At 43.1% G+C, this 15612-nt stretch overlaps 1 protein-coding gene across 1 annotated transcript; it reads right to left on the reverse strand.

Annotated features, from left to right (window-relative positions):
- Positions 1-564: 564 nt before the first annotated feature.
- thop1 (thimet oligopeptidase 1) lies at positions 565-15559 on the reverse strand. Its single transcript, XM_042483781.2, has 14 exons — positions 15444-15559; positions 12891-13097; positions 9425-9573; positions 8278-8385; positions 7810-7912; positions 7196-7353; positions 6196-6331; positions 5100-5242; positions 3793-4016; positions 3483-3684; positions 1948-2134; positions 1697-1825; positions 1401-1537; positions 565-862 (listed from the first exon to the last, which is right to left on the reverse strand). The coding sequence occupies exons 1-14, from the start codon at positions 15454-15456 to the stop codon at positions 701-703; spliced, it is 2058 nt and encodes a 685-aa protein (XP_042339715.1). The 5' UTR covers positions 15457-15559; the 3' UTR covers positions 565-700.
- Between the last annotated feature and the right edge of the window lie 53 nt (positions 15560-15612).

The following is a 15612-nucleotide window of genomic DNA, read 5'->3' on the forward strand; positions in this document are numbered from 1 at the left end:
ATTTTCGACTTTTTTTCAGGAATAATATGCTCTATAAATCAGGCTGTAAGTGATACATGAACAGACCTGTTTGTTTTTATGTTCTGTTTGTTCATGTGTCACGATGTAACGCTCTCTTGGATCAAGCGGGCTGAGATACAGCTAGATTTAAAAAGAAAAAACATCAGTCCCCATCACAGGATGTGTTAACACACATCCTGTGATGGGGACTGATGGCGACATTAATGTGTTTTATGTTTGTGCAGAATTGTTCCTCAGTAATTGATGCCGTTGCAGTTCAGTTTTTTTGATTATTTTAAAATTGGTCTTCAGTTTTATTCTGAGTGGCGTTAAAAAAAAGTATTAAATTTAACTTTCCTGAAATTGTAGGAACCCTGACAGCATAATTCTTGACATTAACCCTTTGAAATCTGAGCAGATTGGTTGGAGACGGGCAGTGTTTGCTGCTTCTTTGGCTGACGCAGCTTGTAATGATTTTTTTTTTTGTGGAGTATTTTTTGTTCCGCTCGGTGAAGACGACCTCGACCGTTTTCATGTCACAACACTTATTCAGACACAGACCACTTCATCTCAAATCATTTTATTTAAGCTCATTTTTTTCCATGTTGGGTAACATTTTACTGTTTTTTCTAGAAAACGTCAGTCCGTTGTTCTCTGTGGGTCCCTGCTGTGTGGGGGCGGAGCCTGCTGCTGCAATTGGTCAGCAGGGGCACGGCGTGCTGGCTTCCTGCTGTACCATTAGTCCTTTACTCAGCAGGAACGCTTCCTGCTTCGGCTCGCGCCCGAGGAACTTCCTCAACATCTCGGAGGCGTCCTCAGAGCCGCCGGGCTGCAGGATGTACTTCCTGTAGTCCAGACCCACCTGCAGGACCAATCAGGAGACACGGTCAGTCAACACCTGCTCTGACGGGGCTCTGGTTTTTAAAGAAAACACGTTTTCTTTAAAAATCACCAAAAAAGGTTAAAAAAAAAAGCCAAAAAGTTTTCTTTAAAAGTAACAAAAAAATTTCTAAAGAAAAAAAACAAAATTGGGTCTTTAAAAATTACCACAATTTTTTAAAGATAAAAAAGGCCACACTATTTTTTTAATAAATCACCTACAACTTTTACAGAAAAAATGGCCAGTATTTTTTCTATAAAAATACGCAATAAAATAATTACAAAGTACAGCCATTCAGAGTGGTACACCCCTCTACTAAAGCCAAAATAAAAAGTCCCTGCCCAGAGCTTAGAGCTTTGCACAACTCCCTCCCTCCTCATAAATAACTAACAGTCCCTAGACCGTTTCTCTGTAGAGAATGTTTGGCCTTTAAAATTTGTCTCAAAGTCCTGGAAAGTCCTGGAAATGTTTTGGTAAAACTCCGTGTGAGCCCTGATGATCAGCTGCTGTGAGATCTGACCTTTGGGTTCATGATTCCCTCCTGTTTGAAGCGCGTGAAGAACATGTCCATGGAGAACACCTCGCTCCACAGGTAACCGTAGTACTGAGCATCGTAACCGCCCGCCAGGTGCCCGAAGGTCGCCGGCATGTTGGTCCCTGCAGAGAGTGACGGAGAGGTCAAAGGGAGCCAGGATGTGTGCTTTTATTTTATTCTTCTTATTATTAACGATGATAATCCAACCGTGACTGAAGGTTTAGTGTCATTAAAACTCAACATTTGACTGTTTTAAGTTTAGAAAACATTTAAAGAGTGACCTGGTGTGGCAGGGATCCCCAGGATTTCCAGGCAGAGGCGTCCGTACTCCTCCGCGGCGTCCAGCCCGGTCCTGGTGTGCAGAGCCTGATCCACTTTAGCCAGAACAATCTGCCTCAGGTTGAACAGACCTGCAGGAGACCAGACCGCTTCAGTTACCGCGTCACCGCCTGCGCTCTTTACAGTGTCTCTATTTCAACCTCAATGCTTTTAATTTGTTGACCAATAGTGCTGCTTCCTGTGTGGTACCCACCGGTGTTGGCGAGGCGGGACTTGATGAGTCTGTCGAGCAGCTCGTCGGGGATAGCGTTGCTGGTCTTGTAGTGTCTGGACATCCTCAGGAGGGGCTCCCTCTCCCAGACCCAGTTCTCCAGCATCTGAGACGGAGCCTCCACAAAGTCCCGCTCCACGTGAGTCCCGCTGAACATGGCATAGTCCGCCTGCACGCACGCACGCATGCACACACACACACACACAGAGTCAGTGTATCAGTAACTCCATCAGTTTTTGGGGCCACAGTATTACTGCTCAGGACTGAACGTCCACTGTGTGGTAGGGCTGCACCATATCACCACATATTAATCACGGTTTTGGCCTCCCAAAATGAAAATGAACACGATTGGCTTAAATGATCCACCTTAAAAATGCTCCGCTTGGAGAAAACTCAGCTGCATATCTGATCGAGCGCTCCCTAAACTAACAGCAGCCTCCACGTCTGCAGAGCCGTCATGCCGCTGCGTGCCAAAAACTCAGAGGAAACTAAAATCATCCGTTGTTTGGACACAGGACAGAACGAATCAAATCCAAAGAGTGCGTGAGACGTACTGATGCACGATTTGGGATTTTTTGCCGATATCCAATATGTTGATATATGTAGCAACTCATCTGGTCGATATCGATATGTCCACTTTTCCCCCCTAATGTCAGTGATGATCAGCTCTTCTGCAGTGAATTACCAGCATATTCTGCAGACTGTTACCATGACGACCCACCAGCAGATAGAGACATGACATATAACGCTTTACACGCATGAAATATTCATTCATTCTGCAAAATAAGAAAAAACATGTCGGCCAATTCTGACAGTTCATTTGAGAGTCAGTATCACTTAATACCGATGACGGGTGGTGAAGAAAAACCTTATTTTAGGTTTTATTTTGATGCAAAGATTTGTTAATTAGCAGGAAAGCAGCACGAGGTGAATGTGACAGCAGCTCTCTGTAGATTTGATTTTGGGTGAAAAGTTTTGGTACATTTTTATTTATATATACATTTTGGACCGGTCTGATTTTGAAGCGAAGACTAAAACGTGATCAGAATTGAAGGACAACATCGAGGTGAAAGCTGTGCTCTGTTGTCACAGTGCATTCAAATATTTTGTCCAAAATTTAAAAAAAAGAACAATCATAATCTAAACATTGAACAAAATAATCGTGATTATTATTTTGGTGTTAATTGTGCAGCCTGTCTGTGTGGAAGCTGGAGTGCTTCTGTACCTCAGTTAGATTAACATAAAATCTCTTTTATTATGATTATTATTATTATTATTATTATTATTATTATTATTATTATGATTATGATTATTATTATTATTGTTATTATGATTGTTATTATGATTATTATTATTATTTCTGCTACATTAACGTCCCTCAGCTAGAAACACGAAGCTGCTTAAACTGAAATTAAGAGCTCGCTGTTGAATTTCTTTTCTAAATCGGCTCAGTTTCCATGTAAAGTCTGAAAGGTGCGGCAGCGCTGAAGAGACGACATCATGCTTCATCAGCTGACCTGAGCGCAGAGTTGGTGCATGACGTGTCCGAACTCGTGGAAATACGTCTCCACCTCGTCGTGCTGCAGCAGCGACGGAGCGTCGGCCGTCGGCTTGCTGAAGTTCGCCACCATGGCCGCCACCGACATCTGGCGCCTGCCGTCGGGCAGCAGACAGCCGGGCTGCAGGCCGAAGCAGGCGGCGTGACCGTACTTTCCCTCTCTGCGGGGGACAGATGAGACAGGAGACACTGAAGACACCTGGACACTCGCATCGCCACATTTAGCCGAAATAAAGCCGGAGCACTCACGGAGGCGGCGGAGCCCTCACCTGGGGTAGAGGTCGAGGTAGAACTGGCCGATCACCTGCCCGCTGCTGCGGTCCTTCACGCAGTACAGAGAGACGTCCGGGTGCCACACAGCGGCTCCATCCACCTGCTCGAAGGACAGACCCAGCAGCTCCTGGTAGATGTCCAACAGTCCCTGAGTCACCACCTCCATCGGGAAATACTCCTTCAGCTGGTTCTGATCCACCGCGTACTGAGTCTCCTCCACCTGAGACAGAGAGAGCAGGAGGAAGAGGAGGAAACAAAATTATCACTCACTTTTACTTTTCAGGCCGCCACCTGAAAGTTGGAGATTTGAATCATCTGCCGGAGAACCGTCCGAAAGAAAACGACCTGCGACTCGGAAAAGTGCAACAGAGCGGCCGTTCAAATCGGGAATCCGAACTGGAAACTCGTGCAAGATCCATGTAGACCGAGTCGGTCGAACTGACGTCACAGCAACATGGCGGCGCACGTGGTGAACGGTGAGCAGAATTTCCTGTTTGTCAATTTGCCAAAAACTCAGAGGAAACTAAAATCATCCGTTGTTTGGACACAGGACAGAACGAATCAAATCCAAAGAGTGCGTGAGACGTACTGATGCACGATTTGGGATTTTTTGCCGATATCCAATATGTTGATATATGTAGCAACTCATCTGGTCGATATCGATATGTCCACTTTTACAGAGAGACGTCCGGGTGCCACACAGCGGCTCCATCCACCTGCTCGAAGGACAGACCCAGCAGCTCCTGGTAGATGTCCAACAGTCCCTGAGTCACCACCTCCATCTGCTTTTATACGCTTGTGTTGTGAAACGTTTTAACAGCTTCGCAGTGGCATTTAGCTGATTTGTGTTTGATAGAAGAGCGTGTAGCAGCCGATTCCTCCCGTCTCTGTTAGCTTCCTACATCGATGCAGCCGACTATAAGATCTAAAAATCACCAAAAAGTTTCCTCTGTGAGGCGGGGTGTCTGCTGCTGTGGTGGCTCAAAACTTCTGATGTTCAGAGGCCAAACAAACATGAGTTTCCTGCGGGAATCCATCTTTTGTTAAGAGTTTATTTTCGTCATCTGCACATCTTTTGGGTGAATAATGCTTCATTGATAATAAGCCATGTTGGCTTTTTGTTCGCAGAGCTTTTGTTTCACTTCACAGTGGTTATTGTGGCTGCAGTACGCTGTACACTCGTCTCCTCCTCTCTCCTCTGAGCAGGGCGGAGAAACACCGTGTGTTAGAGCGAAAAGCAAAACGCAAGACTCTCACACTGAGCTGAAATGAAGTGAGGTCAGGGCGGGACATCCCTCCTTACCTGGGTCATGAAGTACCGGGTGTCCCAGGCGTGCAGCTCTCCGTTGAAAGGCAGATTTCTCTTCTGACACTCCTTCTCCTTTAGTTTGAGGATGACGGCGCGCTCTTCATCGCCCAGAGGCTTCAGCTTACGAGCCAGCTCCTCTGAAACAGCACAGAGGACAGGTGAACTCCGCAGGTAAAACCATGTTTCTGAAGATTTTATTAATGTAATTTGGTAAAAATGTTCCCAAATGTTTCTCTCAGCACTGGATTAATTCACACGAAATGTAATACGACCAGGTGTTCACGTGAAATCCAAACTAAGAAGTGGTTTTAATAATTTTAATGTGCTCCTCAGAAATATTGTTTTTAAGAGTTACGAGCACATGAACGTCCCTCCAAAGTCGTAATCCCGAGTGGGAAATTGGAAAATTTTGTGATACCCGAGTTGCAGAGTTGTGACGTTTGCGTGACGTTTCAGCAGAAATGTCAGAAATCCTGTTAACAGCATCAACAACTGACGGTAAAAAATTATGATTTGGTTATTTTGTTCCTCGTAGCTCTCAGTGACTTTTCGTAGAGTCACATTTGAGTTTGTGCGTCTGTTAGCTGCAGCAAACTGTGAACTCTGCAGCAGCCAGAAAACTAACACTGACAACACGCTGACTTTACAGCACGAGGCGCCGACGCCACGTCACAAACGCACAAACACGGAGGGAAAATCAATGTTCAAATGGGAAGAAAGAAACTTTATTAATTCACGTATTAAATGTAAAAGTCTGATCAAAGTTTAATACGGTATTAACGGCTGTCCATGTAGTCACTGAGATTCAACATAAAAATAGAATATTCAAAATATATCAAAAATAGATTGAAATGTAAACATATAAATAAAGTGTAAACAGCTGTCAGCCTTATCGCTCTCAGCATTAAAATGTAACCCGTCTTCTTTGTAGCTTCATATTGTCCCACTTTAGCGCCTCACGACACACGAACGCCGCCATCGACGTTGACACTCCGACCTTCTGACAGCACATGAACGCAGCATCTTATTTCACCGGTCTCTCTGCAGGTGTCTGCAGGTGATGGCAGCACACAGGTGTGTCCTCACTCACCCAGGAAACAGGCCACCTTCTTCGCACACTTCGCCATGTTCATCTCCAGGACGAAGTCGGCGTGCGTGATGAAGCCGAGCAGCGAGCATTTCTGAGCCCGAAGCTCCACCAGCTCCCTCAGGATGGTCGAGTTCTCCTGCAGGCGCACGCACGCACGCACGCACGCACGCACGCACGCACGCACAGAGACACACACGCACGCACGCACAGAGACACACACACACGCACGCACGCACACACACAGAGAGACACGCACACACACGCACACGCACACACAAACTTAGTAAGGTGCTGTTATTTTTTAAGATTGGGCCATTTAATTACCGTTCGTGTTTCTAAACCTGTCACTTTTTTTGGGTGTGGCCGTGTTCCCACGTCTCAGTCACATGCTGAGTGCAGCGTCGTTATCACGGATAGAAACGACAAAACTAATAAAATAAGATGTAATAAACTGGAATTATCATTTAACTAAAACAGAAAACTTAAAACAAACAAAAAAACTTTCTTTGAGGAAGTTTTTTCATTAGTGATGAAAAACGGATTATCGTCTTAATGAATCATTAGTTTGGCTCGTAAACATCAGGAAATAGTGAAACAGGCTCTTCTGCAGTTTCCCAGATCCCAACACAACGTACAAACAGTTTTCTGTGTTCGACCTACATCCTAATTTGAAGTTTGAAATATTTAATTGACTAAAAAATGGACGATCACGAGAGTTCAGCGGCTGCTACAAAGTCTGAATATCACCACTGATTTCCTGAAGAGATTTGATTTTGAATCACAACGTCCGGATTTGACTCACCTCCATGAGGGATATTTCAGTTACAATACCAAAAAGAGTAAAACTAAAATATTTGCTGATTCTTCTTTTAGCCTTTACGCTCCAGAACACCTTCGTGGTTCCTGTTAGCAGAAACCAAACGTAGTTCGCTCAGATTGTCGTGATTTAGGAAGAAAAACCTGCAGCACTGGTTGTTTGTCTGTTTACTTCCTGTCTCACCTCTTTGCAGCGCGAGTTGAAGGCCTCCTCCAGCTTCCTGCGAGTTTCGGGGACGAAGCATTTCTTCATGGTGGGGAAGTAATGAGGATACTTCAGGGTGACCTTCAGCTTCTCTCCGTCCCTCTCCAGAGAGCTCAGGAAGTCCTCAGGGAGGCCACCTGAAACCAAAACCACCACCACAGAAAGACAGGACGACCAGGTGAGACAGACTGAAGGCTCAGAGAGAGGACGACCAGGTGAGACAGACTGAAGGCTCAGAGAGACAGGAAGACCAGGTGAGACAGACTGAAGGCTCAGAGAGAGGACGACCAGGTGAGACAGACTGAAGGCTCAGAGAGACAGGAAGACCAGGTGAGACAGACTGAAGGCTCAGAGAGACAGGAAGACCAGGTGAGACAGACTGAAGGCTCAGAGAGACAGGAAGACCAGGTGAGACAGACTGAAGGCTCAGAGAGACAGGAAGACCAGGTGAGACAGACTGAAGGCTCAGAGAGACAGGAAGACCAGGTGAGACAGACTGAAGGCTCAGAGAGACAGGAAGACCAGGTGAGACAGACTGAAGGCTCAGAGAGACAGGAAGACCAGGTGAGACAGACTGAAGGTTGGGGACTCACCCAGCTCGTCTCTGGTGAAGGACAGACTGGTGGTGTCCTCGTTCAGGTTCTTGTTGAAGTCGATGCAGAGGTTACTCAGCTTCTTCTTGATGGTCTTGATCTCCTGAGAGAGTCAAAGTCAAACGTTCAGAAACATTTGATGACTAAAGTGCATCAGAGTGACAGAAGCATCGATCTCAGACAGAAAGTCAAAAAATAACGATAATGTTAAATGCTTGAAAAAAGATGTTTCCTCGTCGCTGCATTAAACTCTGCTGTTACAGTTATTAGGGAAAAACTGAAACCGAAAACAAAAGAATTTAAAACAAATATGGCAGCTCGATGAATTCTGCTGAGTTTCTTTCCTTGAGAGAAAACTTTGGATTGAGGTCGTTACGTCTTTCTGCTCGAGGAGTAAGTAGAGTCAGCTTTTGGTGTGGAGGTCAGAGAGGTGAACTCGCGGAGAGCAAAGAAGGAAGCAGCCGTCACCTCTTGTGTCTCTTTGGGCAGGTGGAGGCCGTTCCTCCTCCCCAGTTTGATCAGCCGCTCCATGTAGCGTTTGGACTCTGCCGTGAGGCTGCTGGCGTCCAGCTTGCTCTGAAGACGGAGACAGGAAGACGTCATGAGGACAGGAGAGGAACTGAGACGGCTCTGAGACGGTGCTTTTTCATTTAAAATAAATATAAAATAGGACCTTCTCAAGTTCTGTTTTTTTAATGCCTGACCCGTTTAACAGCACCCCCTCCCAAATCATAAATAACGAACAGTCCCTATCCCTAACCACAGAGGGAGGCTGCGCAGCGACAAGGAGCACGCTCAGAACGCCAAGTCCCGAGAGTCAACACCTGAGAGTCGACACCTGAGAGTCAACACCTGAGTCAACACCTGAGAGCCAGTCAACGCCTGAGAGTCAACACCTGAGAGTCAGTCAACACCTGAGAGTCAACACCTGAGAGTCAGTCAACACCTGAGAGTCAACACCTGAGAGTCAGTCAACACCTGAGAGTCAACACCTGAGAACTGAGAGTCAACACCTGAGAGTCAACACCTGAGAGTCAGTCAACACCTGAGAGTCAACACCTGAGAACTGAGAGTCAACACCTGAGAGCCAGTCAACACCTGAGAGCCAGTCAACACCTGAGAGTCAACACCTGAGAGTCAGTCAACACCTGAGAGTCAACACCTGAGAACTGAGAGTCAACACCTGAGAACTGAGTCAACAACTGAGTCAACACCTGATAGTCAACACCTGAGAGTCAACACCTGAGAACTGAGAGTCAACACCTGAGAACTGAGTCAACAACTGAGTCAACACCTGAGAGTCAACACCTGAGAGTCAACACCTGAGAACTGAGAGTCAACACCTGAGAACTGAGAGTCAACAACTGAGTCAACATCTGAGAGTCAACACCTGAGAGTCAACACCTGAGAGTCAACACCTGAGAGTCAACACCTGAGAGTCAACACCTGAGAGTCAACACCTGAGAGTCACATGTTGAGCAGAAGCCAAAATGTTTTTATGTAAAACAGAGAAAAGATGGAAGAAACAGAGAGCTGCTGACAGACGGATCAACCATTTATCTCTCCATTCATCCATTGATCTGTCCTCTGATTGGACGGCTCTCCATCAGCTCACCTCCAGAGCGACGATCCTCTGGTAGACGTCCTCCCTCATGCTCATCTCCACGTCAAACTCTGAAAGACGCTTGTCGGCCTCAGTGCTCGCCGCTCGCACTTCCTTGGAGGAGGAGACGTGTTGCGGGAAGTCCAACATGTTCCTCTGGACTGAGACAGGTGAGGGGAGGGGTCAGACAGGTGGGGGCGGGATCAGACAGGTGAGGGGCGGGGTCAGACAGAAGAGACAACACAGCAACGTCACAGTCAGTTTGATGGATTTTCATCCAACAGGATCTAAGAAAACTCGAGCTGCAGCCATAGTTTTTATAATTTCATTTTTTTTAATTAAAATTCTAATGTTTACTGTTCATGTTTATTTACTATGTTGGTCTTTTTTTTTTTTTTTTAGAAATAAAACCAATTTTCTCAGATTTCAGAGGTTGAAATGTTAGTGAGAGGCCTCTGAATGCAAAAAAAGTGTTGATGATCTTGCATATTCTTCTTCTCTTTATCGCAGGTGTGATCAGAGCCAATGAGCAGCGACCTCGAGACGCCGCAGGAGGTTCAACAGTCAGAAACACAACCTGCACGATCGTATTCAGCGTCAAGTCATGTCCTAACTGTGATTTAGCTACTGGTTATTTAGATTCAGTATATTTAGTATCAGTGACGTAAGACTCTGTGTTTCGTTATTTAAGTTAGTAGCTTGTTACGTCATTGTTTGATAGAGAATCTCACGATTTTGTCTCAGTAAGTTGGAATTTCCATTTAATTATTTATTCATTTAAATTGATTTTTTTGGTCATTTTGATTCATTATTTTGTTTTCATTTATTATTTTGTTGTGTTTGCTAATTTTTGTAATTTAATTTAATTTGGTCATTTTGATTTTTTGTTTGTATTTATTATGTTTTAATTTTTATTTATTGTTTTGTCATTTTCATTTATTTTTGTAATTCTGATTTATTTTTTGAAATTTCAATTCATTATTACATTTATTTATTGTATCTTATTATTTTGTCATTTATATTTATTATTCTGTCATATTTTGTGTATTATTTGCTGGGTATTTTTTGAGGGAATGTCAATTTTTAGAATTTAGATTTAGTTTTTAATCATTTCAGTTTGTTTTGTTTTTATATAATACTTTGTCACATTAATTTTTGTGATTGCGACTTTTTGGGGGTAATTTTTATTTAATATTTTTCATTTTTATTTACTTGTTTTTCTTGATTATTTTGTTTTTTTTATCTTTTTTATTTTGAAATAGTACTTTGTAAATTTCTCCCAGAATTTTATAATGATGATTTGGCATATTGTAATTTCATTTTCGAAAAAATTAATCTATTATAGACTTTTTTATGTGCCACTTATCTTTCCAGGTGAGATACCATTAAGGAAGAAAAAAAAACAGCTCTAATTTTCCCTCTTCAGGGCTCTCACTCATCAACAGTCATGACTTTTGAAGTGATGAGTATGAACTGAAGTTAAAATTGATCATTTTGGCGTTTCCTCCTGCGGCGGCGTGCCGGAGGTGTTTTCAGGTTTTCAGCTGCCTCCACACAAACTCGGCGTCTCTTTTGTGGCAGCAGCAGCTGGTTCAGCTGCTTTCTCTGCAAACTGCTGACGAGTCTCAACAATCACAAACTGATTGTGCTGACTCGGCCTCCCTGCGGCGTTCACAATGGACGAGCAGCCTCACCGTGCTGTCAGGTTCACGCTGCCTTTGACCGCTTTACATTCAGGTTCGCCGTCTGTCAACTGGACGAGCTGCAGAAATATCTGGAGGCTATGTTCATATCATAAAACATTTTTTAATCTCTGCTAGCCTGTGACATTAAAGGGGTAGTTCAGATTTTTTTACTGTATAAAGTACTTAGAGTCAGTGTTTTAACTGCAGTAAATGTCGGTCGGCACGCCTGCAGTTTGGTGTAGCGCCGCAGACGCTGAGCAATCTGCTGCTGAGGACGAGGGCGGCGACAAAATGTTTAGTTGGTTTAGTTGAGTTTTCTTGCAGACCCCTTTAATGTCACAGGTTTATGGGGTTGGGCACCAAAACCAGGTGCCAATAAGCTGGAAGGAATCATGACTCATATGTTGGTGACTCATTTCAGTGTCAGAGAAGCTTCATGATTTTTTGAAAAAGTGAGCATTCATTTTTTACAAATCACCTGGATTAAAAAAAGCCCTTCTTTCACATTGTTTACCACTGTTTTGCGCTTTATTTTTAAAGAACAACAACAAAAAAAACTAAATTGATAAATAAAAGTATCCATTCAGGCACCATTTAGGCTCCGTACAGTTTTCAAAGTATTGTTTCAGCACCGGTGACAGAAAAAACCCAAACGATAGCCTTCAGGTGAAGACATATTTAAGTGCGACTCAGGTGATGTTTCTGCTGTCCGCTGCAGTGTGATGATCTGCAGCCTGATTTCTCTTCTTCTTCTAGTGTGAACAAGCACCGCCACCGGATCACAGAGGACACTGACAACAGGCCCAAAGGACAGTAAACCGGGACGAGGAGCCGTACACCTGAAACGCTAAGAAACCGTGGGACGACGGGGGGCGTGGTCGTCCCGTCAAACCAGACAGGACGACCAAACCTGAATAAAACCACATGGCGCGACTCCTCTGCAGGAGGACAGCAGTCCAAACATGTCTGTCTGTGAGTACATCATTCATACATTCCTCTGTTGCTGTTAAAACAAATCTGTGAGCCACACCAGGCGTGTTTACATGGAGCCTTTTAATCTGATTACAATCGGTTTAAAAGCCCAAACAGATTAAATATGATCCATTTCAACACCTCAGGCAGCTTAAACAGCCCAAAATGATTCAGATTTCAATCAGTTGCACATTTTGAACCTTTTCAAAAACCAAAGAACATCTGTATGCACGCTCCGTCCTCACGAAAGAGGACCGGATGATGTATGTTTCTTTTCTTTGGAGGGAAAAAAAGCTGAAATATCCATTTTAGCCGTTGGTTTGACTTCAGCTTGCAGACAAGACGCTCGCGCCTCTCTGTAACCATAGTAACAGACTCCCTCCTGCCCCGGAGAGAGGAGAGGGAGAGCGCCGTGCTGCTGTCAGACGTTATCCCTTATTTATTTTTCAGTGCGAGGACGTGCACTGGTGTCGTGAGAGTGTGTGAAAAGTGTCAGTTGCGTGTCTCATGGTCAGTGTGAGAGCTGGCAGCCCTGTCAAGTTACTCTATTTATCATTTATTTTAATGAAAACTCATCAGTCTAAGTGTTTTTTAATAGAGATCTTTGAATCTGTCACCATTTACTGTAATATGACAATATTTTTTTTCATTTTCAAATGAAAAATGTAAATACATGTAACAGCTGCTCATTTTCAACCGTTTCTGCCTAAAAAACTCTGAATCGTGTTTTTGGGTTGATTTTTTATCTCCTGGCTGTGACAAAGATAAACACCATCAGAGCTCTCAGCAGCGTCAGAGGCTGCTGATCGGTGGACACTAACCGGTGTATTCGACCTCCACGTCAGCCAGCGCCTTCAGCGTGTTCTCGAAGGTGACGCTGTCCAGGTCCAGCGCTCCCACGCCGTCGTACACCACCTTGGTGTTGGCGATGAGCTCGTCGGAGAGCTGCTGGATCTGCTCGGGGGTCAGGTCCCAGCGCAGCCGGTTCTCAGAGCTGACCGGCACCTGGCTGCCAAACACCACCTCACCTGGACAGCAGAGGACAGCAGAGGACAGCAGGAGACACAACAAGCCAGGTCAGTGACGGAGAAGTACGCCTATCTTTGACTGAAGTAAAAGTACTACTACCACACAGAAAAAATACTTACAATCAAAAGTCCTGCACTGAAAATCTTCTCTTAAAGTATGTTCATATAATAAGTTAATGCAGTTAAAGTAATGATAAGGTATAAAAATGTATATTAAATCTAAAACTGTTCCCTGTGACTGTGAGGTCCTGATAATTTATATACAGCATGTGTTTTTTTCTTCTTTAACCCTTTAGGTCCCACTTTAATATCACACACACTCCCACCGCTCTGCACACATAATGTGCTTTTCAAAATCAGGCTTTAACTACGATACAAGAATACTAGTTTTTACTTTCAATGAGTTCGTTTTTAACCAACATCAGTCATAATCATACATATCAAATTTTCATTAATTTTCAGAATTTTAACCCTTTAAATACCTTTTTTTTGTCACCATGTTTTTAGATGTGAAAAAAAGAGAATTATTTTCAATATCCTACATTCAAAGTAGATAATTATTTTTTGCTGATGGCAGTCTGGGATATGTTAGTGATTAGCAGCAACACTGATTGCGAAATTTAAGAATGAAAAGCTCCTAAAATGCACCAAACTGTCCCCGAGGGTTACTGGAATTAACTTACATTTAATTGGGTTTCAAGTGTTAGAAGTTTAATTTTTTACTGAATGAGTTATGTTCAGTATTGATGTGAGGATGTGATTTCTGTGAACATGACTTTGTTAAGTTTCAAAAAGTGAAAGACCTCAAAGTTTATTACATAATTATTCAACATGATTGAAAGGCAATCGGTGTGAAGCTAATGGAGCCTGAGTGGAGCTCATGGATGTACGTGAACATGTCAGCCTTACATGAGTAAACCTGTAATCTACCAACTCAGACAAATTACACATCCAGAATACAAAACACCCTAGTTTTATTTCAGATTTCTATAAATATTCTCTCCCAGAACAGCTTCAGCATTAGACAGAACTAAAAAAAGCCTGATTTATTTTTACTGCACTCACTCCAACAGCGTAAAGACACCAATGAGGTAAACACACATCAGACACTGGATGCACTGTGTGTTTGTGTGTGTGTGTGTGTGTGTGTGTGCGCTGTTCTTCATACTGTGTATGCCCACATTCCTGATTAGTTAAACACATTCCTACATCTTCAGAAATTATACATACCGGTATCTAAAGAACTGCACTCATTTCAGCTTCACTCACAGACTCCTGACAGAGCAGCGCATCACACTAATTTTAAAATATATATATATATATATGTACATATATAATTACATATAAAAATCTGTTCAATTCAATTCTTACTACCATTTAGTTACTCCATAACACATCATGCACCACTTTTGTTAGGTATGAGGGACTGTGTGCTATTAATGGGGGGGTTCTATATATTTATTCTAGAAAATATTTACTATACTATACTACACTTTACTAGTATTTACTTTTTTTTCTCTAAACACCTCTGGAATTGTTTTTCTTTATTTTTATATACATTTTTGTGATTTTTCAAAGAAAATATTTTGGTGATTTTTTAAAAATTAAAAAACATTTAGACTTTGTTTTTTAAACACTTTTGCAATTTTTTCTCTTCAACTTTTTGGGTGACCATGCCTTTATTTTATTTTATTTATTTATTTATTTTCTTCTCTTAAATGTGTCCTTAAATGCAGTCCTTGAGTAAATGTAATTAGGTACATTACACCACTGACTTACAAATACAATCATAATACAAATTTCTAATTCCTATCCATTTTTTCCCCACAGAAAATAGGTAGAAAAAAGAGATTGTTGTGATGAATTCATGAGCAGAATATGAATGTTAGAAAATGTCTTTAAATGAATGTAACGGTGAGAAGAAAAAGGCAGCAGGCGGCTCTAAACTTTAAAGTGTCAGATTTTTTAACGGAGTTTGGTGCGTGAGAACTGACTTAGTTAGCCGAGTGAATAAGCAGCTAACGGCTAACGGGCTACGTAAAAACAAGAGAATCAACGCAGAAACCGCGGAAAAAAAAGAGCCAAAATCACAAAACGCCGGCTCTTATTTGGCCATTATAAGCTGAACCGAGAGTTAAAATTATTTTTGATTTACTGTTAAATCTGAACACACCGGCTCAGGTGGGAGCGGCTAAGCTAACGTTAGCATTGAGCGGAGACGCTGAGGGATCAACGCTGATTAAAGCTGAAACATCACAGAGACTCAGAGAGGAAACACGGCGCCAACACACGCGGTTCGACACCAAAACGACCCGGTCACGGCGAAAACACCGCGGCAGGACTCACCTGTCGGCCCCATGGTTCAGGTATTGAATGGAGGTTCGTCGGGTCCGTGTGGGAAACTGTCAGGCGGCGGAGTGGAGGACGAATAAAGCCGCTACAGAAGAAGAATTAACCTTCTGGTCACACATTTCAAAATAAGACTTCCCGCGAGAAGCATATTTACAGAAAAAAA

The sequence above is a fragment of the Plectropomus leopardus genome, chromosome 5 (assembly GCF_026936395.1).
Source record: "Plectropomus leopardus strain MGB_pleo_1.0 chromosome 5, ASM2693639v1, whole genome shotgun sequence".
Classification (NCBI taxonomy): Eukaryota; Metazoa; Chordata; class Actinopteri; order Perciformes; family Serranidae; genus Plectropomus; species Plectropomus leopardus.

What these genes read in the sequence shown, in the direction of transcription:
- thop1 (XM_042483781.2), bottom strand. An exon ending in GTCCCGCCTCGCCAACACCG is followed by an intron (nt 1,826 to 1,947) that starts GTGGGTACCACA and finishes GGTCTCCTGCAG; the next exon opens with GTCTGTTCAACCTGAGGCAG. An exon ending in GGGGATCCCTGCCACACCAG is followed by an intron (nt 1,538 to 1,696) that starts GTCACTCTTTAA and finishes CACTCTCTGCAG; the next exon opens with GGACCAACATGCCGGCGACC.